Source organism: Haliotis rubra, unplaced genomic scaffold, assembly GCF_003918875.1.
Source record: "Haliotis rubra isolate DU_JTF1 unplaced genomic scaffold, ASM391887v1 Scf392, whole genome shotgun sequence".
Taxonomy (NCBI): domain Eukaryota; kingdom Metazoa; phylum Mollusca; class Gastropoda; order Lepetellida; family Haliotidae; genus Haliotis; species Haliotis rubra.
The window spans coordinates 209,829-236,408 of NW_025767071.1; the positions used below are offsets into that span (position 1 = coordinate 209,829).

Sequence of the window (26,580 nt, forward strand, 5' to 3'; positions counted from 1 at the left end):
GGAAATTCGGTTTCCGGAACCGGACGGTAAGTAGCTGTCACCAATCAGTAAAATAAACAGTAAATTGCTTCACAGTCCGGACGCTGTAAGTCGTGTTCACGAACCGTAACAACACCTCCCGGCGATGTTTACTTAATAATCTGGCCAACTGGGTTGTTGTTTTAATAAGACTGTAAAAGCTCCCGACTGAAGATGCTGTACATTTACACTTTGATTGACACCACAATACAAAGGCGTGGATGATAAGTGAGCTGTTTTGTGATTGGTTAATGTACTTTGACAGACAGATGCGGTCACGTGGACTTAAAGTGATTTTGCTTTATGACAACGCTGTGACGCAACAAGTCACAAGTGTGCTTCGCTAACTTTGCGAAATGTGACCAAATACCGCATATCATATTCAACCGATGGAAGCAGGAATAATTCGGACATTCAAGGCATACTACAATAGATCGCTTGTTAGACATTACCTCACCTGTGCTGAGGAAGGACGTGATTAGACACGTCGGATCAACATGCGGATGTCACTCGGTAAAATTATTGATGTGATGAATTCAATAAGCTTTAGATTAAATGCTTATTTGTTTTATCCAGATTCGTGTCGTTTTTGTAATAGTAAGGGAAGCAACCTGGGTCTTGATTCAGTAGTCCGGACTATTCGCAATCCGGACGAATTTGCTGAGAAACGCAACCGTCCGGATTAACGAGGCTTCACTGTACATGTCTTATTTCTTTCCTTGAGTGAACACGTTTTTTCATCTTGTAGAATCCCTTAAAACAACACCGTTGTCAAAACATCAAACGATTTTTACCTTGACCCAAATGTCTAACCTACCCTTTATCTCGATAATGATACAAGAATGAATATGGGAACCCTTCTCTATGCATCGACAAGAATACCTATCAAACAAGCATGCAGTTGCTATTGGCGTGGCGTTGTGTTCTCATTGCAGGTTTTAACATTTTCAAACGTATATAATTGTCACCACAGCGACAAACCTATTTTACGGTTTAGTAGAAAACTTAACAGAAGCATCCAACCTGACCTTACAATGAGCGGTGTGATAATTCAAGACATAGATAATCACAATCATCTAGACTTGACCCTTCAAAATAACTGTTACTGGGATATTAACATAAAGTCTATTGGCTGGCTTATTATGAAATTAATGTCTTGTCTAAACTGGAATCTTTAAAATGTATATTTGTCTCTGGAATTATCTGTGAGCTTGTGGGCTGATTTCTCTTGATCTATAATGATCTGTAACGTACTTCTTGTAAATGATCAAATTAATCTAGATACACTTATGATTCAGTAAAAAGGGAATTCATTTGAGTATTTGCTTCAATCCGCACATGTTTGGACAACACAACCAATTTTCTATTGACAAGTTCATGAGATTTTCGTGAATATGCCAATTGCATAACACCGTTATTTAGCACAAACTCAAATGGCCTCTCCCTTGTGACAGGTGTTAATTGGAGAATGTATTCTACTACGGTTAGTTCCCATGAAGCAGAATTGTAAAAACATAGGGTGATTACCCCCAAGACCTGGTGATCTCGAACAAAGGCCAGTTAATGTTTTAACAGGCATAAGGTTGATACGAAAAGTTGAAGGGGTAAAGAAATGAAATAAGCCTAAACTGATATTTGACATTTTCATGACATAATATATTTGGTGTTGCCACAATTAATCATCACAAGATGAAACATATTATGTGAAATATATCTCAACTATCATTTGGAGGGCCTTTTCAACGATCTTCTTAAATCTGCCATGCCAACACCCCAAGTAATAATAAGATACATAATTTTCAAATCATGTATGACCTATTTCAACTTATTACTGACCCTACGAAGGTCACCCAAAACTCTAGCACTTTGTTAGAGATTAGTAGATTAGTAGATTAATCAATAACTTTGGCGAGACGTAGAACGTATCATCCCTGCTTCTTGTTCCTGCTCACAAGATTATGAGGATGTATTCCACTATTTTCATGTGTCCTAAATATAATACCATTCGATACGAATCGTATTTCTATGTGAAAGGTTTCTCCCTGCGGGATGTGCTAAATGGCAATAACTCAGTATCTTATCAGACGAATATGGATATTCTACGGTCAGTCCATCAATTCATTATTACATCAAAACGTTTTGATTCATAAAGTTTTGTAGCTTCTCTTATTTTTTTATTTGTATCAACTGGCCACAAAACAAAACCAAGATAAATTGTTGATATCCATGATTGTTATTATTCAGAGATAACTTGATATAACCACTATAAATATGTACAACATTATGGCACAAATGTGAACCTTCACATGTATTATGGAGCGGCATTAAATATAAGCCATTTAGGCTTGTTTGCCAATCCTTTTCATTCTTCTTGAATAGAATAAAATATGTTTAAACCAACAGTGAGCAGTACACAGATAGTCTTGTGGGACATTTACTTCCATCTGCTCACGTGTTCCATGGACATTTTTTTTACTTTCCAGCAGGACAACGACCCAAAACATCATTCAAAGCATTCACAGGCCTGGTTTCGGACCCAAAATATGACATTATTAGATTGGCCAAGCTATAGCCCTGACCTAAATCCAATAGAAAATGTTTGGGGACTTATGAAGGAAAGTGTCAATAAGAAATATCTGACAAATATTGCTGAAATGAAAGAAGAGGTGGTCCGATTTTGGGACAGCATGGACCACGACTCTCTAACTTCTTTGATCAGTAGGATGCCCAGCCGCATTGAAGCCTGCATTGCTGCCCATGATGACTTGACAAAATACTAACGATTCACCTGTCTTTGAATCTGGAGTTATGTTCTGCTCAAATCACATTTAATATGTGAGTAATGAGTGAAAAAAATAAGAATTTACAATCTTTAAATTCTCAATAATTTCTGGTTGTACTGTAGCACACCTGGCAACTAATTGCATGATGTCCGCCATTCTTTAAAAAAATAATTTAGTTAGCCAATAATGAGCAATCAATCAATGTATTGGCGGTTAATGCTTTGAAGGAAGGACGTTGTTTTCACACAGGCACTTAACGACATACATAAACACTACCTTTTGACAAATCCTCTGTGCAGGATAAAAGCAATTAATCAATCAGCGTGTTATCGGTTAATCCTTTGATCGATGTTTGTTTTGTAACTCAGCTGATAATTCCTCTTACTGCACTTCCATGCGTATATTACATAAGATGTGATACATTTGCCACATCAGACCTCAATTTATAATGATATATATTTACTCCAGACACAAGAAATGCCAAATGGGAACCTTTGTCAGGTAATCTGAGTGGTGTTATCACTAATTATACCTTTTATATATTCATTAACTGACCATCAAGTGAATGATGACAAATAACATATGTGTAGGTTTACCACCAAACAAGGGTTACAGCAAGAGAGTAGTAATCGCTGTATTGTATGCAAGTTTGATTGCCTGAAAAAAAAAATGAAAAAAATTATGGGCCGACACTGTTTTGAGGTTACGAACAGAACTTCATTGTTGCATAAGAAATATATATATAAACATTTGCTGTGTACTTAGTTAAAAACTGTATATACCTATGTACCTAAGTAAAATTTCAGATTTATTTTGCAATGGCAAAGTGAGGTTGTTTAGTTTATGGATTCATATATATCAAATGTGTGTTTTTGATATCATAGCATACATAATAGACAACATATTTTTACATGATTAAATATTGAGGTAAAAAACACAGAAATAGGATCAAATTGGATCAGTCACATCCAAATATTTGAAAATCTGAAAAAACCTGCACTGCTGGGATATTTTATTACAATCAGACAAGAACTACTGGGGATAGTTTCAAATAACGGCATCTGATGGGCATCCACCCTTCCTAATGTCCCACTGATTAGTTTGAAGACATCATGCCAAGGTGGACAGTAGCCCAGTCCCCGCGCCCGTCACGGTCGAGGGAGCAGGGGCTGACCAGTTTGCAGCTAGGTTTCGTAATTAGACTGTTGGCGAGAAACATTAATCACTCTGGATCAGTGGCCCTTTAATGCTTTTCATAAACTAGAATCTCATAAACTATTTGTCTCTGGAATCATCTGTGATATGAACTTGTGTGCTGATTTCTCTAGAAATTATTCAACATGATCTAAAGTGAATAATGTATTAAACATTTAGTCACCTTTTATTGTAAATGACCAAATTAATTAGTTACAATATAATTTATTAAAGAAGGAATTCATTTGGGGTGTTTTTGCGGGGTGTTCCTCTTTTGCCAGTCGGGCAAGTTGTTTATTTAGGGATTAAAGGATCACCAGACCATGTTAATTAGCAAGACAATGATGGGGGCTGACTGAGGAGATGACCAAGCCAAGAAAGACACAAGTGGACTATCATTTGTATTTTTATGTTCAGCATACAAAAATGACCCAGAAAACGAAAATACAGGGAACTTAATGATAGACTACAGAGAGAAAAAGACCATCTTCAAGCAGGAAGGAAGACCAAGTCGTCTCTGGTGTTAATTGTTGCTCAACAAGAAGGATAGCAGCATCTCCAATGTGTTGTATCACGCTTGCTAGTCATAATTCCGAAACTTATATCCCTGATACACTAAACTTCTACCACCTCGACCATTTGGAACAAACTGAACGTTCACCAAAGCATTTGCCATCCTGCGATAAAGTGAAGACTTGCCATAACATGGCACCTAATATACCTTACAGTAAAACAACATTGTTAATTATTGCTGTTCTAGATACATGGAGATGTATGGGGACTATGGAGATGTATGGAGAACAGCCATGTAATAACTGAACCAAAATCATTCCCTCTACTACTAGTACTAGTGAAGGCTGTGTGGGATAACAGTAAAACATACACTTAAAATAGTATTTTAGAAAATGCTAGCCATACCAGGGGGCAAATATGACAGTCAATATCAATTTTTGACACTTAGAACAAGAGGGATGCAGATGAGTGAAGTTATACTATTATATAGAATTGGTTCCCAGACGATCGCATAGGATGGCGAATAGAAAACACTTACTTTAAACATGATCCCAACTTTCAAAAATGTATCTCTTCACGCGTCAGATGCAATTGCATTAATATAAAGCACAAATGGATAATATCAAAACACGTCCTATTCCTGCAGTTCTCATAAATAAATATGTCACATGCAAGATGCATTATGTATATCAACAATAAGAACTCGAACAGAACAAAAGATGCGTGAAATAGTCTATACACTCATGGGGATCCTTGGGTTGAGGAGAAATTGAAAGAAGTGGTAGTAAAATCCTTCCTAAATTTCCAAAAGATTCCATGCCTTGGAAATATGATATTTCCAGTTTTGGAAATTGTTGGAAATACGATATTTCCAAATTGGAAATTTTTGGAAATCACCATTTTTTTTCTTGCGATAGGAGCATGAACCTTCATACCATGAAGGCCCAACTGCATTAATCTTGGATATTTTTATATGTTTGCTATTATTTGCATTGTACCAAGGACCTTTATACCTGGCCTTGGACCTGTGTGTGAAATACCGCATATTACCGTCTATAAGCCGAATTTTGAGGACCAAAACGCAGTCTGTAGAAGGGGGTCGTCTTAAGTATGGGTTAGCGCTTTCGTAAGTCTCAAACATGGGCTAACTAGCCTTAAAAGTTTCAGGCCAAGTTTGAGAATACAATAGCTGAAACATATTAAATCGGTGTCAGTCTATTATAGTCATATCTCATAGCTGTTATGGGACATAGTTGCCTGTTTGGATAATCAAGAGTTCTGCTCAAAGAGGGGATAGTATCTCGTCTTTTCCCAAGCAGTCCTAAACACTCATTCTCAATAAATGGGCTCATTTGACCATATCAAACCTTGAAAAATAAAGTTAATGTATACACATTAACTAAAAGTTTATTTCAGAGTGGAGTATTAGGTACATAAAATACAACAAAAGTTGTCAAGTAATCTTTGTTTTAAACAAACTAATTTGCGACTTAAAGTAATGCTTCGAGTTTCAAAAATGTAGCTAAGTAATGTATGTTATGGTGAAAGTGATTCTCCAATACACTGATTAGTTTTAAACAGAGGTATTAAAGATATCTTTTCTTCTTCCTTGCCATAGTGGAGAATATTCTGGTGATAAAAAAACCCAAATAACTGTCATGAATATCAAAGAAGAGTTCCAGTCAAGATCTTCAAAGGTCAAATATCTTTTCAGCCCAGAACCATGTCCATGTAATTTCAAACTACATCATTTGGTTTGTGTGATATTCATTAAATACAAATATTTGGAGACAAGAACATTTTTAGAAGTCGAAACTTAAACTATAATCTTTGCAATTATTTCAAAATGAAGTATTCAGATGTGTTCGTTTCTTAAATGGGTTCCATTAACATACACATGAAATGTAACAAACATTTCTGCCTTTGTGTCAAAGTTTTGACATTATGAATTCTCAGACAAATACTACCTATTTCACTTCAACAGACAGAACAAATTAAGATGACGTAAAATCTACATAAATTGTTTCTAGCAACCTAAATAATATTTTCAAATCGGTAAATTCATAACATACATCTCTTACATCCATGTTTGATACTACATCATCCTGCCGTGACTCTAATTCGTACTGCACATTTTAAAATCTGATTATGGCTTTATGAATTGTTATACTCCATACCAACAGTAAGGTTTGACTGAGAAACAAGCAAACACACTTTCAATTATTTGAAATATTTAACTACAAACAAATCTAACACTTTTCAACGGCATCCAATTTCAGCATTCTTTGAAATTTGACTACAGGAACAGGTTCACCTATCCTGCATAAGACATCAGAATCCATGTGACATCATCACGTTTTGACCACTCAAAAATCTGCATTTTCCTCTCCAAAAAGGGGCGGTGGGGTAGCCTAGAGGATAAAGTATTCGCTTGTCACATCATGGTAAGAAAGCTGCAAACTATGGGAGTGAATTCACAACTGATTCGATGGATCAGAGTTTTCTTCCATGCAAGATTTCAGTGTGTGAAAGTTAACGACAGTGTATCGGACATGAAGGTAATATATACAGGAGCGACGCAAGGTTGTGTTATGTCACCAGTTTTGTTCACTCTATACACCAATGACTGCACTAGCGTAGAAAATAACTGTATAAATGTGAAGTTTGCTGATGATGCAGCCATTGTTGGTCAGATGTATGATTATGAATCAGAACAACGATACAGAGATAATGTAAAGAATTTAACATCATGGTGTACTGAGAATCATTATATTTTAAATGTGAAAAAGACAAAAGAACTCTGCATTGATTTCACAACTAACTCCCCAACACTGAACAGTACCATCTTTGTCCATTAATGATGAACCAATTGAGACAGTCACTGAGTACAAGTACCATGGAACTTTTATTGATAGCAGGTTAACGTAGAACACCAACACAGATGCCCTGTATAGTAAATGTCAACAACGCCTCCATCTAATGTGCAAACTGCGATCTTTTAACGTTTCCCAATCTGTTATGATGTTGTTTTATACCACTTTTATTCAGAGTATACTCACCTTTTCTTCTCAGTGCTGGTTCGAGTCTCTTTTAGTCAAAAACAAATCAAAACTTAACAAAATTGTAAATACAGCTAGTAAATATAGCCGGGGTCACTTTCGATAATCTTTCACTTCTCTATGAGCGGCAAGTACTTTCAACGACTGAAAAAATCATTAATGACACAACACATTTTTTAAATCTAGTGAATAAGCTTTTACCTTTTCGGCCGCCACCAGACAGTGCCAATCACCAAGACTAAACGAGCTCAAACATCAAAGTATTGCAATTTTAAACAAATGTTGAATGTCCAGTTTTCATCTTATTCATTTATTTCTATTTAAGCACATATTTATCTCTTTTTATGTTTTTAGTAATGTGATATTTTATGTTGTTATTCATTTTTGTCAAGCTCTGTGAACCAAAACGAATTCCTTTTAAGGTAATAAAGTATTGTCTGTCTGTCTGAAGACCCAGGTTCAATTCCCCATATGGGTACAATGTGCCAAGCCTATTTCTGATGTCCCCTGCTGTGCTATTGCTGGAATATTGCAAAAAGCTGGGTAAAACCCAACTCACTCACCCACTCACTTTTCCCAAGAAGGATATTTCCACTTCATTATCATCTCCATCTACTTGAAGCACATTTGAAATGTACGTTACCATCTCACGTATTCTCATGTTTTACCCCAGATACGCTCTAGGTATCTAGAGTTACGTTTATATGCAACATACAAACAGTCACACCAACAACATGGCATGATTATGCAAGTATCAGTAGCTATGGTAAGTGATTTACAACATTCAAATAGCCTAAAAATCAATGGCTTTTAGTAAAATTGTTTTCATTTCATTTCAAGACATAAAATGATAAATGCATGGACAGATCTGCTTAATCCATTCGGCATACCAGTTAAAAGTCAAAAGCATTTAATAACATTAAAGATAATAAAAAGGTGTATTCTTTAAATGGTGAAATGTACGTTACCAGGTGTAACGTACATTTCTCTATCAGTTTACATGCATAGTTTGTCAACCATAATTCACAATCAGCCACAACCAAGATACAGAAGTAAATTGGCCCCCAGGGGAATGGATTATATAAACAAAAAGGTTTCTATGTTTCCCTTACATTCTATGAGACAAAGGAACATATTGGTACAAGTTTCACTCGTTATTTGATCATGTTTTGAGAGATACTGAAGATTTTCATTCATAGTTCTGCTGCCTCAGGACTCTATGGCACGTGGTGGGTCAAAATAGTGACGTATGCAAAAGTCGTACTGACCTGGATAACATTGGAATAAAAATTCCAAATGTACTGGTATCATACATTTCAGTAACATACAGTAAAACCTGCCAACACCAGCACCTGTCTAATCTGGCACACTATGTAAAACGGCATAAAATTTTGGTCCCGCCATTTTACAATGATAATATGATAATTAAAACATTGTCTAATCCGGCACCTCTCTATTCAGTATTCCAGCACGACTTTCCGGTCCCAACAAGCAATTTTAACTGTAATTAACACTATCTAAACCGACATGGGTATTTCCAATACACTAATTAATCCTCTTGGCATGCTAGATAATCAGGAAGTAGTGATTGTGCGGTGAATCGCTTGCAGGATTACCTATTATAGAGATAAAGAGATTGATGTGTGTAAATGGCAGCCATGTTGGAAAATGATAGTCACTGTCTAATCTGACACCCTGTCTAAACTGGCATTTCATTTCGGTCTGTAGGGTGCCGGTTTAGACAGGTTTCACTGTACATTTCTTTCTGTAAACAATTTCCCCATATCTGTCCAAACTTGTTATGGATTGAACACAAAATGTTGATATCGTGATAAGACCATTAATGTATACTACCCATCAAAACTTTAGACTCACCTAAAGCACTCACTATATGTTATGCATATATATATGGTTATATCGAAGATGAATTTCTCAACTAACTTGGGAGAACCAACTGCAAACCTTATGTAGATGAATTGAACGAGGGTCATACATCAATTCGCCAAAAAGCACGTGTAAATATCATTCATGTGAACAGCTGCGTTTTAGTGTGAAGTTTTGTTAAGAATTCGCCAATTTTCACTGATTTTCATCATTTACTGAACTCATGACAATAATCTTTTCAATGTTACGAATTTGTTTTACAATACATTAGTTCATGTGTAAACAGTACCTTTTAAACTGAATGAATATTTTGCAAAATCCAGTTTAGAACAGTTGACTGAAGTAAGTTGCAACATTTACACTAGTGAGTCTAAACTTTTGTTGGGTAGTATATATATAATTATCATGCTAGTTGAATTTGGATATATTTTGTTTACTTTGATATTATAATAGTAACATACATTACATCCTTAACCATTCTCATTTGACAGGCCAAGTTCAAACTGGGACAGAGTAGAAACATGCAAACTTTTAGGATCCGTCAGACCAATTTTCACAGCTCTTTCTCATGGCTACCTCAAAACCAATGTATCATACTCGCATATATGTTAAACAGTGCTCCAAATTACCCAGAGTATCAGAAAGGCTGTGCTTCTGGTGGAGAATCTGGACACTCTCCTTATGTGTGCCAAGAGATCAGAAGGTACCAAACCAAGGGCACCAAGAACAATGGGGAGCCTGACGACAGTGTACTTGGGATGCAAGCAAGACATTTCAAAGGCCAGGTCCACATATTAAGTATGCTTTTCCTGAATCTTGCCAATCACATTGCTGTCAAAAGGGACAGAAAATTCAATGATATAAATAAATTCATTGGCTTTATCAAAAAGGACAAGATCAGGTTTCATAGCTGGAATTCTTCTAAGCCTGTATATGGGCCTATTATTATCATCATTATTGGAATTATCATTATTGTCGGTGTTGGTGGTATTGGTGGTGTTGGTGGTCGTGGTGTTATTACTATTTATTATGCTTGTTTTATGGAAGTTTGATCAAATGCCTACGCTAATTGAACATCACATACTATATCATGGAATTCTAGGTATACAGTTGTATATATATCATTTGCTGACAGACGGGCTCATCATATATATTTCATGCTATGATGGTAGGCAAGGGGACACACTTACATTTTTTTGTTGATGCAATGATTTGATCATTTACATAAGAATACACTAACACATAAAATATTGAGAGTAGACCACTCTTTAATCTTTACTATTGGGAATGTTTTTTTAGCATTTATATGAATACCATTTGTATGCCAGTCATCAAATATGGATGACACTGCTTGACCCCATTTGCCCGCATGAATCCCATTGAACTCAGTGAGTAAAGTTAATACTTCCCTCGCATATTTTTGTCGCAATTTGACTAGCTATGTGGTTTAGAAATTGCTGTGAGGATGCCGCGAGTCATGAAACGCATGTGCGTATCATACTGTAGTTTACCCAATAAGACTACTAGCCTTTTCTTTGTGTTCTTTTCAATTTATGAAACTTGTTCAGATTATTAGCCTTAGAAATATTGTAGTTGATAAAGAAGGTACTTAGTTTAGGGAAATAAGCAGGATATTTTTTGCTCTGGTTAATACTATTTTTTTAGTTTCTAGGATTCGTTGGTAGGGTTTTCAACCACGGCTATGCCTCTGAATGTAAATACTGCCGATGTTGGGCAGCTACAACTTCTGAAAAGTATTGGTTCAGGTCGGGAGAGGGCTATTGTCCATGAGAGTGAATTGTGTGGGGGATTTCTTACTGTAGATATGGCTAGACAAATCCATGACATACCTACTTCTATTTGGGACTCTTTGATAGAACAAAATCTCATTTCTTTTGTAATGCCAAACTCGGAGCAGTGTGTGGAAACACAATGTCAGGACAATGAATTAGCACATGTGATACAGCAGTTGGAGCAATTAAACAATGTGGTTGACCCTATGCAGAAAGAGATTACTTTCAACAAAAGTGAAATTAAGGCCAAGGATAGGTACAATAGACAGTTGGAGTGAATTATAGTAAATGCTGGTTCTGGTTTCATGAGTTTAATTCATAGGTTCAGGTTATCAAATACAGCTTCATGGCATCAAGGTGTCACACACACCCTCACTCAAGAGCACATGTTGTACAGCTCACATGGCATCAGATACAAAAGTCGGATTCAAGGGTAATATTCCCTACAGTTACTGGGTGGATTATGAAAGGGTATCATGGAGCGGAATTGGATCCACAAATTACTTCTCTTTAATAGCTGCTCCCAAATTTTGTCACAAAATTTGAAATAATAGACGAAGAAATTCTTAATATCAAACTACAAGTCTTTCATTTTGAATCAAAAGACAACTGAAAATTTCAACTTTTAGTATCTGAGCTGATTCTTGAAAAAAAAAAGAAAACTCTTTAGTCACGTATGTCATCTTGACATTATTACGAAGTCATCTCAACACTGATAGTCTTTCAGCATTTCGGTCACTCATTGTCCTGATCTGGCAGCTTTACCAATCTGGATACTGGTCTCAGATAGCCTTGTTTCCCTACTCTGATGCTGGCAGAGCGCACTCTCCTGTCTGAACCACAGAACGCGTCAGTGACTCGTCCTACTAACCACTTGGCACGTATCTGCTGGGGGCCAATGATCATAACTACATCACCCTCTTTCACATTGTCCTGATCTTTCTATCATTTACCACGAGACTGTAGTGATGGCAGATATCTACGTATGAACGTCTTCCAGAACTGATCTGCAAGTACCTGACTATGCCTCCAGCGCTTCTTCCCAAGCAATTCATCTTCAGGATAAACTACCTGAGGGAGGGACGCATCACATCTTCCAAGCGAGAGTGAACTGGGGGTGACAGGGTCAACATCAGCTATATCACTCGACACGTAGCCTAGAGGTTTTGAGTTCAGGATTTCTGCAAGGACTGTTCTAAGCACAGGTTTCTGTGACAGTTTGCTCCCCTAATGTGGCATACAGTCCCTGTTTCACTGACCTAATCTCCCGCTCCCACACGCCCCCGAAATGTGGAGGATATGGCAGGTTGTACCGAAATTGGATTCTCTGTGAGGACAGCTGGCTGGTAATCTCAGGATTCATTGCAGTGAATGCATTGTGAAGTTCGCTCTCTCCACCTTTAAAGTTTGTGCCACAGTCTGAGAGTAGCTCATATGCTTTACCATGATGTGCGATGAATCTTCTCACTGCCATCACTGCCATACATTTAAAGATTACTCCCCATCTTTTATCCTGTTGACGACACAGTTTTATCCTCATAGGCCCAAAGCAGTCAACTCCAGTGGAGAGAAAAAGGCTGGCTTACATAGGCGAAATCTCGCTATTGGCAAATCTGCCATCTTGGGCAACTTTGGGCTTGCTCGTAGCTTCTGGCATTCCATGCACTTCCTTTGGTGCTTCCAGACTGCTTCTCGACCTCGAAGGATCCTCACCTTTCTGCGTAGTTCTGCAAGTAGTCTTTCAGGCCCATAATGGTGAAGTCTATCATTAAAGTCCTTGATTATAAGCTTTGTGATTGTGATATCTGGGTCTAACACAACTGGATGCTTGGCATTTTCCTGTATTTCTTCTGCTAGCCTCAGTCTGCCCCCCTACTCTGATGATATCATTCTCCGTATCATACTCTGGTGCTAATTCTATCAACCTCCTTGTTGAGAGAATAGACTTTCCTGACCTCAGTGCTACTAGTTCCTGTGGAAAACTCTCTTCCTCTACCTTATGTAATAGCACAGTTTCGGCAAGTTTCATACAGTCTACTGTGACTTGTGTGGTATCAACAGCCGCCCCATCAAGGCAATGTGCAGTTGCTTGGACTAATGACTCAAGTGTAGAGTGCTTTGAAATGCCTGGTAGGTTCACAACTCTTACTTGACACACAACTGTCTTTCTCAGTTCTGTTTCAGACTTCATGGTAATTTTATCACTTGACGTAGGAGGATATGAGGGCCACTGATCAGAGGGACCAAGGTGAGAGGTGAGGTGAGGTGAAATTTGGTTTAACGTTGTGCTTGAGAATATTGCGTTCATATGACGACGTGCATGTGTGTGTATGTGTATGTGCGGCTGCTTGTACTAGCCCAGACTTAAGCTGGTTGTATAGTGCTAGCCCACTGATACCATGCCGCAGTGAAGCATGAATAGCCCACTCAGACACATTATACTGACTCCGAGCCGACCAGTCCTTGTTGTACCCATTAAGGCCGAGCACCAGGCAGGGACCAACAAGTACCATATTTTAACGTCATTTGGTATGACGCCGTTCGGGGATTGAACCCGCAACCTTCTGCTCTCCGGGCGGACGCTCAAACCACTACACCACGGAGGCGGTAAAGGGACGAAGGAGGAAAAACGGACCACTTCTCCATCTGGAATCAACGCACAGTTCATGTAGGAATTTTCCTCTTGTGATAGGACCAATTGTCAACTGGAGTCAATGACTGGATCTCGGTGACACGAGTACCAACGTACACCTTATAGTGGCAGGAGTCAGACTGTAACCATTTGAGAACTGTTGTAGAATCATTCCAGAGGTAGATATCACTGATAGGTAGGCTCAGGTTCTTGCTTAAGGTATCAGCAAGTTGGGCTCCGGTCAGAACTGCACACAGCTCCAGTCTTGGCATTGAGATCTGCTTCATAGGAGCAACACGGCTCCGTGCAGCTACAAAGCTCAGGCAGGCATCATCATTTTTGTTCACAGTTTTGAGGTAAGCTACCTAGCCATAAACTCGTTCTGACGCATTGCAGAAGACATGTAGCTGTTGGTGGGTTTCAGTGGTATCAAAAGCAGGAGGTACATAGCAGCGTGGCATGTGAACTTCAGAGATTCTGCTAAGCTCCGATTCCCATTGTGTGAATTTTTCTCGAAGTTCTCCATTGCTGATCTCATCTACGCAGGTTCTCTTGGATTTCCACATGTCTTGGATCAATACCTTGGCACGGGCAGTGAATGGTGTCAGGTATCCAATGGGATCATATTAGGTGGCAAGTACTTGATATACAGCCTTCATGTTCAGTGTGTCATAGGAGACAGATTGATATTTGTAGGACAGTGAATCAGTCACACTTCCAACTGAGGCCAAGAGCAGCTTCATCTGCATCATCCTGATTCAGGGTCGACCAGAGTTCGAAAGAGGTTGATTTCGCCTCGCCAGGCAGGTCAGCTAACACTTGGGTTCTTTTGCTTTCACTGGATCTGTTAAACTGTCAAGACAGTTGTCGACATAAAAGGCTTCCTTCACACACCTGGTGACTTCTGGGAATTGTTCTTGTGCAGTGATGGCGTGCTTCAGCAGTGCGTATGTTGCACAACACGGACTGCAAGTGGTACCGAATGGCAAAACTTGCCACTGGTATATGGTAGGTTCAATGTCAGTATTCATGTGTCGCCAAATGAATCTCAGTAATGGCTGGACTTTAGGCAGGAGTGGAACTTGGTGAAACATAGCTTTTATGTCACCTGAGATAGCAACCTTGTTTCTTCGGAATCTCAACAACACACCCAGTAGAGAAGATCCAAGTGTGGGGCCTGGTATCATTTGCTTGTTAAGATTTTCTCCCTTGTACTCATAAGAACAATTGAAAACGAGACGATATTTCCCATTATGTTCCACAATGTGATGTGGAATGAACCATGATTCCTTAAATTTATTTGCTTCATCCTTGCTGATCGCTCTGACATAGTTGATATTGACAAGTTTCTGGATCTCATTGTTGTGAATTGTGGACAATTCTGGTTTGCTCAAATGGTGTTTTTTCTGTTCGTTTCAGGCTTGATATCACAACGTCTTTGCCTTCATGAAGGGTAGCAGCGTTGTTCCGTCTGACAGTTTCACTATCCAGGATAGACGAGGCCTGTTTGTTCCCCTTTGACCTAATGACCTGCTTGCTTGAATAGGGTTATGTGTCCATTTTCCACAGGTTCTCAACATGATGCATCAATTTCTCACTGTCCCTGGGCAGGCTTGTGAGAAAACAAGTAGTATGGGCGTTACTGACTGGCAACTGAGTGGGTCCCTGTACTGCCAATCCAAACTTGGTACGCACTGCGACCGGTGTGCCTGGAGGGCCAAACTTGACCAGCTCAACTGGAAGAATGAGGTTGGCATTATCAGAGCCAATTAGAATGGTTGGACATACATTGTGTATGTCGGGAAGGGCTGAACCTTGGAGATGAGGGTACTCTATTTGAAGGGAATCAACATCATAGGAGTATTCAGACAGGGCAATATGGTCAGAAGTAAACGCATCTCGGATTGTGAATCTCTCATTTGGCTGATCAAGTAGGGAAATGTCAAAACTCACAGAATGAACATGGCAGTCAAAATTTCCACGCCAGATTGTAGACAGAAGAATGCTGGCTGGTGTCCTCAATAACTCAAGCTGATTTGCTGTAGACAAAATAATCATTGTTCTCATGGACTCATCATCGAGAATAGCATAAGTCTGAAAACTGCAGGTAGGACCATGCAGAATGACTGGTACTATTTTCAGTATGATGCTTGCTGGATTGGTTGGCTGATCCACAAAAAGTTGCTTGACTTTGGTATGCTGGAAACTCTCTTTGATGTGATCGTTTGCATCATGTAGTATGGTGAGGTGAAGTTTGTTACATTTCATGCACAACTTCTTCAGGTTACACTGTTTAATATCACAGAAACTTCGTGATTACGAAATTGGTGTAACGGAAAATTCCTTCATTGTCATTATCTATGCAAAATCTTGACTTGCCCCAATGAATTACAATTGTGTTAGATAACATTATGTGGTAATATGGAAAATTATAACCTAAAATACCAGAAAGTAAAGCTATAATTACAATTTTGTCTCGTCAAAACTCATCTCAGTCCAAAGACTCTGTCACATATCGCAAAGTTTCCATCACAAAAATCACAAAGACTCCACTCTCACTGTAACAAGGTTCCCTACCCGTGGTTATTGCTAGCTAGTGGGGTTCTCTGGGATAAGTGAGAAAAACTTACTTCAACTCAGTGGTTGCTGGTGGTTTTCGAGGGCATTAGTTTTGGATGTTCTATAGCAATGTCATGATAAAAAATAGGCAGGACACCTGAGGTTGAAAAAACAGTGCTAGGTTTAAAACAAAGATTTTACTGGCCAGGTATGTCTTCAGAGTGTGATCAGTATGTCGTGTCTTGTCCTACCTGTAATCAAAATAAGGGGGTTAATGTAAAGGATAAAGCATCTCTGGGTCAGTATCATGTGGGCACACTGATGGAGCATGTTCACATTGATATAATTGGTCCGTTGCCAGAAACAACAGCAGGAAACAAGTATATTCTGATGATCATTGATATATTTACTAAGTGGTTAGATCGTATCCCTCTCCTTGTTCAGAGTGCTGAAACCATTGCAAGGACTGCTGTGGATGGTTTTATATCCCACTTTGGTTGCCCATCTACTGATACACACGGAGCAAGGAAGAAATTTTGATGGTAACCTGTTTGCAGCTGTATGTGCACTGTTGGAAATAACAAAAAACAGAACGACTCCCTACCACCCAAGCTCAAACGGACAAGTCGAACGCTATAATAGAATCATTCTACAGAAAATTAGATGCTTCACTGATGGTAAGCAGCACAACTGGGAGGCAGAAGCTGTGCGAGCAACCAAGAGTCGACAAACTTGGATTCACCCCAAATAAGCTTATGCTTGGAAGGGAAATTTTGCTTCCTTTTGACATCATGTTTGGCTTGATGGAGGTGAACAAACAGGACCAGGATCAGAACTCTTATATCTGCCATCTGGACAAAACTCTCAGGGAAGTGCACCAACTAGCAAAAAAGAAAATAGGAAGTGTCCAACATCGTCAGAAGAGAGCTTATGACATCAAACTAAATCAACGATCTTTCAAGACAGGAGATCTTGCCTACGTGCTGGATTCATCTACTAAAGTTGGAATCATTGAGAAACTAAAGTCTCCATGGAAAGGTCCTTATTTGGTCACTGACTGCCTTTCTCCTGCACTTTACCGACTCGGGGGTCGGAAGAAGACATTTGTCCTGCATCATGACTGGATGAAGATGTGTCATGATCGCACAGTTCCTGTGTGGCTTAAAAGGTTACGTCATGCATTGGATCAAAGAGTAACAACTAACCAGGTAGGGGAAGCAAATGGTCAGCCGGATACCGAGACAGAGTAGAGTGATGTATCTGTTGACGGGACTATTACGAAAAATGGGGAGGGTTCAGCAACCGTTGGGCATGAGAAGAGAGTTCGTAAAAGACCGTTCTGGATGAAGGACTATCTAATAATCCAGAGATGAGTATCTTTTCAAATTGTATATAATTCTGGTGGTAAGTGTGTATGTCATGGGCATAATTTTGATCACGTGAGTTAATATGGCTTATAATTAATATGTATGTAAATTAGGTTTAAGTGGTGGAAGTGATTTATATTTGTATCTTTTAGCTGTCATAGAAGAGAAACACTTTATTCCCGACTATGACGAATCTGGGCTCAATTACGAGGACAAAACTGTCCGAACCAGTCCAGTCGCCCGGAGGGGATCCACCAAGCGGAAAAAGAACAGTGTGTGTACGTTGTGTAAAGTCGCATGATGAGATGCTAGAGGAAGTAAAAACCATGCATATAAATACTCTACATCCTTTGGCAGTAGTCAACATTGGTGAGAATAGTGAGCTACTCCACTGGCAAACCATCCTGTCCCTGTTGGAGCAACTTCCACAAGCAAGAGAGGAGGTAACAATGGGGACCCCGGAAGTCAGGGACGTGCATTTGTCTAGCCATGAGCTGGTAAATTGCTGACAGTCATTACTATATTGGTCAAGTTGGAGCCTGAGATTATACTGTTCAAAATCTGCAGGAATTGACCTGGCACACCATGAGGAATGGCAGAACATTCCAATGCTGAGAATTCAACACTTGATTGCAAGTATGAGGTGGAGACCAGGCACCAATGTGGTCACCAGTGTGTGGTGGGTCATAAAATCACAACAATCGTTATTTGTGAACTGTGTGACAATCAGATTGCTGGCATAGTTATGGTGACAATACCTTCCAGCATTGCTGATATTCATGATTTGTGTATTCCTCTCAAACTGCAAGTAAATTGTCACCAAATTTCAATTTCAGTTTTGGTTCTGTTTAAAAAGGAGTGAAATATGTTACAGTTACCATTCTAAATCTAGAATTTGGTTTAAAAACCATCTACGACAACATGTCGTGTTTTCAAACTGATCATATAAAAAATGGTGTGTTGTGCTTGATAAATGCTCATGTCTGTACATTCATGACACTGTTTCGAGGATGGTTTTCACAAACGATCATCTTAATGGCAGTAGAAATTCTTGTGCTGAATAATTTACACAATACCCTACTATTATCATAATCCTTCACCTTTATTTGTACTCACTTCATTAACATCAGGTCTGAGTTCATAAGATGCTGGCATAATACGTCCAAGGACAGCAAGCTGATCCACACAGTCCTCTAATACAGTGGCAACATGAATAGCACTCACTCCACCCAACATTGGAGAAGCTGTTCCATTCATCTAAACAAATGCAAAAATCATTAGGTCATAGTTTGAACAAGTGACATGCAATATATATTCAAATTACATGTATTGATTATCAGAAATAAAAGAACTATCAGAAATAGGTATAAATATACATTTAAACCCCTGGATGACGAGTTTTTTGTCAGGCGCACATTTTCATACAGTTTGAAAAGTGAACGTTGTGCAAGAATTGCGCTCACATGGTCCTGGATCTATGTACGGCTATAAAATTACACAGAAATGTAGAATATTAAATTTCCTATCCGTTGGTATAAATATAAGTGCAACTACCGCGGTGGTTTGAGAAATAGACCTTGCTAAATTTTGTTCAATTTGTTGTTATGCGTTAAAAAACAGTAAATTTCTCCGCTTTTTATCGTGCACTTATAAAAGCACTGTGCTACGAATCTTTAAATTTGGCATCTTTACGGAAAGTGTGAGCGAAGAAAATACAGCCTGATATCTGAACGACATAAGTGTATATGAATTGTGTTTATGTGTTTACCCATAATGTTATACGCTCAACATTAAAAATGACTCGCAATAAATGTCAAAAATGGATTTTCTTGTATGACCCCAAACAACGACAGAGAGGTCATATACGTATAATGATAAGGAGGCATAACTCCATTATGCTTAACACTAGGTCAATGTAATTCAGATCACATGGAGAGAATTTGTTGTAGATACGGACACTATATTTTCGTTATTTTTTGTTCACAGTGAACCACACTATTCTAATTCAAAGTTCCCCAATGTGAGCAGATACAACATGTGAAAGCACAAAATAGTGATTTGGATGGCCCTATCTGATATATAAGTTATTTCTTAGATTCCGATATTCTCCTGTTTGTGTGGATGTATTTTGACTAATTTTGCATTGTTATTACCAGAGTAGTAGCCATATCTGAAATTGCTGAAAATAACACAACATTTTAGTTGACGCCATTGCTTGTTCGATGCATTTTGCATGAAATTGATATTTTATACTTATCCTGACTCATGCTTAATTGCTTGTCTCCTTCTTCTGGCGAACTATAGTGGAACACTTGAATCCCCCTTTTGAAGCTCCCTTCAAAAAAGCGGGCGTAAAATCACTCACCCCAATAGTCTCCCTTTACCTTCTCTTTTGGCACCAAAAGTTGGTCACATGATCAGCCATGCTTGTCACTCTCTCTGTATATTCGAGCCCGACACTTGGATTTGCAGGGAAAACCAGAGTGCCATGAGGGGAGGTTGGGAGGGCTGACCTCATGAGTCAGGATAAGTATAAAATATCAATTATATATTCAGAAAATTACATATTTTTCCTTATCCTGACTCATGCTTAATTGCTTGTAGAATCCGACGGAACCGGTGGTGGGTCAAGCCACTCTGGATTCTCTGCTGATTTACGTCCTTATACCCCCCTTGGGAACTTCTAATGGCATTTGTCCTTTCTTCCAGCTTCCTCTGATGAGTGGGGTGACCACAACTTGTCAGATTTATCCTGGAATATCTTCTCCTGACATTCAGTATGGATTTATGCAACTCCATCTCTTGATGCTTGCATCAAGTGGAGAAGCGACCCTACTTCATGTACAAGTAAGTCCTTACAAGTACAGGGTCTATCACTCATGCTAGCCTGTGCTAGACGTGCGCATGGACTTTAAAACCCTAACTCTGTTGAGTGTTGGCTTTTACAAGTCACGTGACAAAAGGGTGAGATTTATGTCAGCGCCTTTGAAGTACCGTCAATTGTTGTGCTACAACAAGGGGCCCAAACTGGTGGATGCCGGAGACGTCCTCTGTAGCCATGTCTCTGAGGTAGTGGTTGGCAAACACCGTCTCCGATCTCCAAAGGCAGCCCTCCATTATTGTCGAGATGGAGCAGTTTCCATGCAGAGCTATAGTTTGGCATGAAATGCATGTGGACCCGTTTTTTTTTAAATATCTCTTCATCCAATGACCCAATCGATCTCAAACTGTGCAAGTGGATGTTTTGTCAGACTACCTAATCACATTGTAAATCACCGATTTTATGCATTTGTATTCAAGAATCTGTCTATGTATCTGTCAACAAAATAAACAGCAGAACGCAGACTGCTTGCAGAGGGAGGGAGCCAATGACCTGTAACAGCGGCAGTGTTGGGTCATAAAGGTAAATGCATGTGCAGTTCATGATAGTTACCTGTGCACTGCACAGTGATAGACCGTTTGGATCATTCACATTGACTACTTCTAGCTGTCATCATGAAAGCTTATTCAGATGATGCTAAACGTTTGATTAGAAATGTGTTGAATTTTTTTTAAAAAGAGAGCAAACGTAGCAAACCGATTTATAAAGTGTCGGATTACATGAAACGTACAACTTTTTCTCTTGGCATGAAAAAGAACATCGTGCTAAAAATTGTGAAAACTAAACCAACAACCAATAAACAAAACTTTGTACAAAAAGGGAGGCATCCAAAGTTAGATTCTTTTGACATCAGGGCCATCAGAGATGTCATTCGCCGGCTATTTGCTAGAAATGAACACCTGTCCACAAGAACGTTAAAACACATCCTTGCAGAGGATCACTACATTAATGTTTCTAGGTTTATGCTAAGCAAACTACTGCTCAAATTTGGATAGCAAACCAGAAACTTGTAATGTGTGAGAGATCTGATATTGTGAAAATAAGGTGTAACTATCTGAGAGAAATTAAGCAGGCAAGAGAGGATGGGTTCGAACCCATATATCTGGATGAGACCTGGGTCAATGCAAACCATACTGCTGCCAGACAGTGGCTACCCACTGATCCCAGTGATGGTAAGAAAATACCAACAGGCAAAGGTGAATGTTTAATCGTTCTTCGTGCTGGTTCCCACTATGGATTCCTACCTGGGTGTGATTTGGTATTTCGGTCAAAGAGCACAGTTTTCACACAATATGTTGAGGAACAATTGTTGCCAGCTCTGCCTTACAAAAGTCTTGTTGTCATGGACAATGCTCCCTATCACAGTGTTCGAGATCCAAACAATAGGTGCCCAACTTCCAATACAAAGAAGTCAGATATGCACTAATGGCTAACAAATAACAATATACAATTTTCAATTAAGGCCACTAAACCACAGTTGTACTCCTTGATTAGACCTAACAAACCTCCACCCACATATAACATTGACAACATGCTACGCCAACACGGCCATAAGGTCTTGAGATTACCACCGTACCACTGTGATCTCAACCCAATCGAACTTATCTGGGGAGACCTTAAAAGTACAGTGGCCCAGAAAAATCAATCATTCAAGTTGAATGATGTCAAGCACATTGTCAACACTGCTATGTGACATTGACATTGCACGCTGGCATGCATGAGTTGAACATGTCAAGAAGGTGGAGAAAGAGTACTGGCTCAAAGATGGCTTGAAGGAGCAAACAGTTAATCCAGTTGTCATTCGTCTGGACACTGATGACTCCTCTGTGGAAGAATGGAGTGAACTTGATGAAGTTTAATTCTGTTATTATATTTACAGATAATAAGAGTATCCAGCCAGATATGCTCAAAGCAATATAACCTCTTTTAACAATGACAACACTGACTAATTCCAACGACTTATAGTGTAACATGAAACACTCATTTCACATAAAATTATCATGAAAATATAAATATTAACTATCTATATGCTCAAAGCTATTAGAAATGCATTGCTTAATTTGGAATATGAACGACATCAAAACATAACACTTTTGTCTTCATTCTATCTTTTCTTCAATAAGTGTGCATGATTGTGTGTGCTTGTGTCCGAGGGAACGGGGCTTTAAGAGTTGTTGAGTTCTAACCATAGGTGGTCCGATTAATGATTTAGTGTAAATATACTTTCTGTGTTCTTTAAATGCATTTCCACTTAGGTACTGCATAAACAAAATATGACATTAACATTACAAATTTTAAGATTTTAACCTACAGAATAATTCTCACTAATGGGTTTTGTGGTTAATGTTGAACAACTCAGAGAAACAAACTCCGTATGATGGTTAACAGTTGGCACCCACCTTACCCTATTCACGACCTGTGACACCTCTTCATACCTGTCACGTGCATAGCTGACCTACATTGACGAACGTTGACCTTTATGACCCAACACTGCCGCTGTTACAGGTCATTGGCTCCCTCCCTCTGCAAGCAGTCTGCGTTCTGCTGTTTATTTTGTTGACAGATACATAGACAGATTCTTGAATACAAATGCATAAAATCGGTGATTTACAATGTGATTAGGTAGTCTGACAAAACATCCACTTGCACAGTTTGAGATCGATTGGGTCATTGGATGAAGAGATATTTAAAAAAAAACGGGTCCACATGCATTTCATGCCAAACTATAGTGTTGATGCCAGTGCTCTGACTTCATGAGGATTGGATGCTCGTGGAGGATCAAGTCCTGCTGCTTTAAAGGCTTTCAATATGACGGCTCTCATCCATATTGATATAGTCGTACGTGAGACTTCTGTAGGTGTCTCCGTAGATAGAGGGATGAAAAGGTGCTTGAATTTTCATCTCCTCAATTTCGACCTTTGTAGGTATATTTTCAAAGCTCTGACTGGACATAAGGATAGATCTTGAGTATCCTATAGTCCTAATATTGACGAAAGTGCTGGGATATGGAATTGTCTGTCTGGTTGACCGGGCAGTTGATTCTTTGCTATAAAATCCCATCTTAATCCCAGATGTACTGTGTCACGATGCGTGTCAAATCTTGTTCTTTCGAAGTCTAGAGCATGAATTTCTGACATCCTTGCCGCTGTTGCTAGGGCTACGAGAAACAGTGTTTTTATGAGTTAATTTCTTATATGATGTTCTTTCTAGTGGTTCATAATCTTCGCCGGTAAGATGCTGCAAAACCACATTGAGATCCCAAGCGGGCGCCTAGAATTTCCTTTGTTGGTCTTCCAACTTGAAGGAGCGTAGTAGTGCCAGTATCTCTGGTACTTTGGTCAGTTTTATACCCGTTTTCATCGTGATAACTGTGCTCAAGGCCGCTAAGTATGAAGAGAGTGTAGATCCCTTTAATCGTTTTGTCTGTCTGAGATGACAAAGGTATTCCGCCACTTGAGGATGTGTTGCTTCCATCGCAGTGAAGCCTTTATTCCGTGCATATTTCTCAAAACTTTGCCACTTGTCATCATACAAGTTACGGGTTGATCTACGTAGGGCTAAAGTTACTGCTTTGGCCGCTCTGGTGGAATATCCTCTTTTCTTCAAGCAAGTCGTGATACGCTCCATACGTGTAGCTGAAACATTGTTGGGTTTCTGTGTGCTTGCTTGGTTTGTGGATGAATCAGTAGATTTGGCCACTTTGGAAGCCACTTTTTCCTAGATCTTGTATGAGGTTGGGGAACCACTCTCTCAATGGCCAATAACGCGCGACCAAAATCAGTTGTAACTTGTTTGTCACCTTGATTTTCTGTAATACCTTCGGTATTAACGCTGGTGGAGGGAACGCGTTTAGTCCTTCCCAAGATATGCTTAGAGCATCTGTTGCTCATGCTTGAGGTTCTGGAACCGGAGAGATGAAAGTTGGTAGTTGTTTGTTGAACTTGGTTGCGAACAAATCTACCAGTGGGGATCCTACTGTCCGAATGATGTCCCTGAACGCCTCTGGATGTAACATCCACTCCGTCGGTGATGGATTCATTGGACGGGATAGGGCGTCTGCTATCACATTTCTGGCTCCGGGAATGTGTGATGCTTTTATGTCGATGTTCAGGTTGTCTACTATGCTGAATAGTTGAAAGCTGAGGTCCAACATGCTCCTTGATCTTGTTGACCCTTGTTTGTTCATGTAAAACGCCACTGTGGAGTTGTCCGTGTGGATCATCAGTTGAGCGTTCCTTAGTATGCTGGACCAGTGTAGTAAGGCGTTTATAACTGCTTTCAACTCTAGCATGTTGATGTGTAGTTTTTGTTCCTGATTCGACCACTTCCCCGATGCCAATTTGTTGTTTAAGTGAGCTCCCCATCCTTGAAGGGACGCATCTGCGTAGAGATGGGTGTTGGATTCCAGCTCTGATAAGTAGGTTCCTGCGCAGACATTCGACTTCCGTGCCCACCATAATAGGTATGGTTCCAGTTCGTTCGGTAGGATGAAAGGATCCAGAGGGTCTAGATGATCGTTCACAAACACTTGTAGTGGGCGCAAAAGTAATCTGCCTCTGCGTGTCATGTCTTGCGCTGACGTGAGGAGACCGAGTAGACTCTGCCACTCTTGTAGTGGTAATGGAGAGAGTAGTGCTTGTGATGTCATCAGTTGTATCTTGGTCCAACGTTCCTCCGGAACTAATAATCGATTCGTTGAAGTGACGATTCGTATTCCTAGGCATTGTAGATCCTGTGTAGGTTCCAATTCCGATTTGAGATGATTTACTAACCATCCTAGTTGAATGAGTAGCCTGATTGTAAATGTCAGTTGCTGTCTGAGTTGATTGGGATCTTGATAAGCTTGAATCCCGTCGTCTAGGTAAAACGCACTGCGTAGACCTTGATGATGTAGGTAACTGATGATGGGCTTTGTCACTCGAGTAAACAACCAGGGGAGGGCGACCATATTCCAAACGGTAGTACCTTCCAATGGTAGTGACGTCCGTTGAATAGGAATCGGAGGTATCTCCTTGAGTCCTGATGTATTGGGATGTGAGTTGTGGAAGATGTACCATTTTGAATCTTGCGGGCCTTCTTAGATAATCCTGGTTTAATTTCTTCATGTTGTAAATCAGTCAGAACTTTTCCTTGGAATTTTTCTTTGGAACTAGAAAAATTTGGGAGTAAAAACCAGCTGTGACGATTTTTATTTCTTCGACTGCCTTCTTGTCGAGTAGAGTTGTAATAGCATCGAGTAATTTCTCCTTCTGATCGGCAGCATAGTTGTACATCTGAGGAGTGCTTGTTAAAGGTGGAACTGCTTGTAGTTCTATCTTGTATCCTCTGTGTAGTATCTGGGATACATACTCGTCTTGCAGAATTCCCCAATTCTTCCAGTAATGTTGTAGGCGTCCACCCACTGGTGAGGGTTGTATGGGAACGGCTTGGGGGGGTGGAAGACTCCAGTCGTTCCGACCCTGTCCATCAACGTCTAAAGTTCCTGGCACCTCTGAATCCTCTGCCTCTTCCGGGGTTACCTCTGGGAGCTCCGGTGGAGCAACGAAAAGAATCCTTATATCCTTTGGAAGTGCCATATTTCTTGTCTCTAGCTCTCTGAATTCATGCAAACTTAGATTTGCCAGAGTAGCGCTGCAATATCTGTCTGATAACGCTGGCCAGTGTATCGATGGACTTGATCATCATGACTTCTCTGGACTCCTTCATAACTTCTTTTGCCACGTCCTCAATCTCCCCTGCGAAGATATTCGTTGCTGCCAATGGAGCTCTGAATAACGGTTTGGTGAACTTCTCACTCAATTTACAAGATGATAGTAGATCTTGTCTTCTTAGTAGCATTAATCCCGCCGATGTAGATGCTAAATGTTCTGACATGAACTGTTGGTCTTTCCTTTCGG

The 26,580-nt window shown here is 39.5% G+C and overlaps 1 protein-coding gene across 2 annotated transcripts in view; it reads right to left on the reverse strand.

Annotated features, from left to right (window-relative positions):
* LOC124286823 (dynein regulatory complex protein 9-like) overlaps positions 1-26,580 on the reverse strand; it is a 129,632-nt gene that overhangs the window by 91,258 nt on the left and 11,794 nt on the right. For both annotated transcript variants that reach the window (XM_046723263.1, XM_046723262.1), the window contains exon 2: positions 18,919-19,059. In XM_046723263.1, coding sequence (XP_046579219.1) covers positions 18,919-19,059 — 141 coding nt within the window. The remainder of the gene's footprint in view (positions 1-18,918; positions 19,060-26,580) is intronic.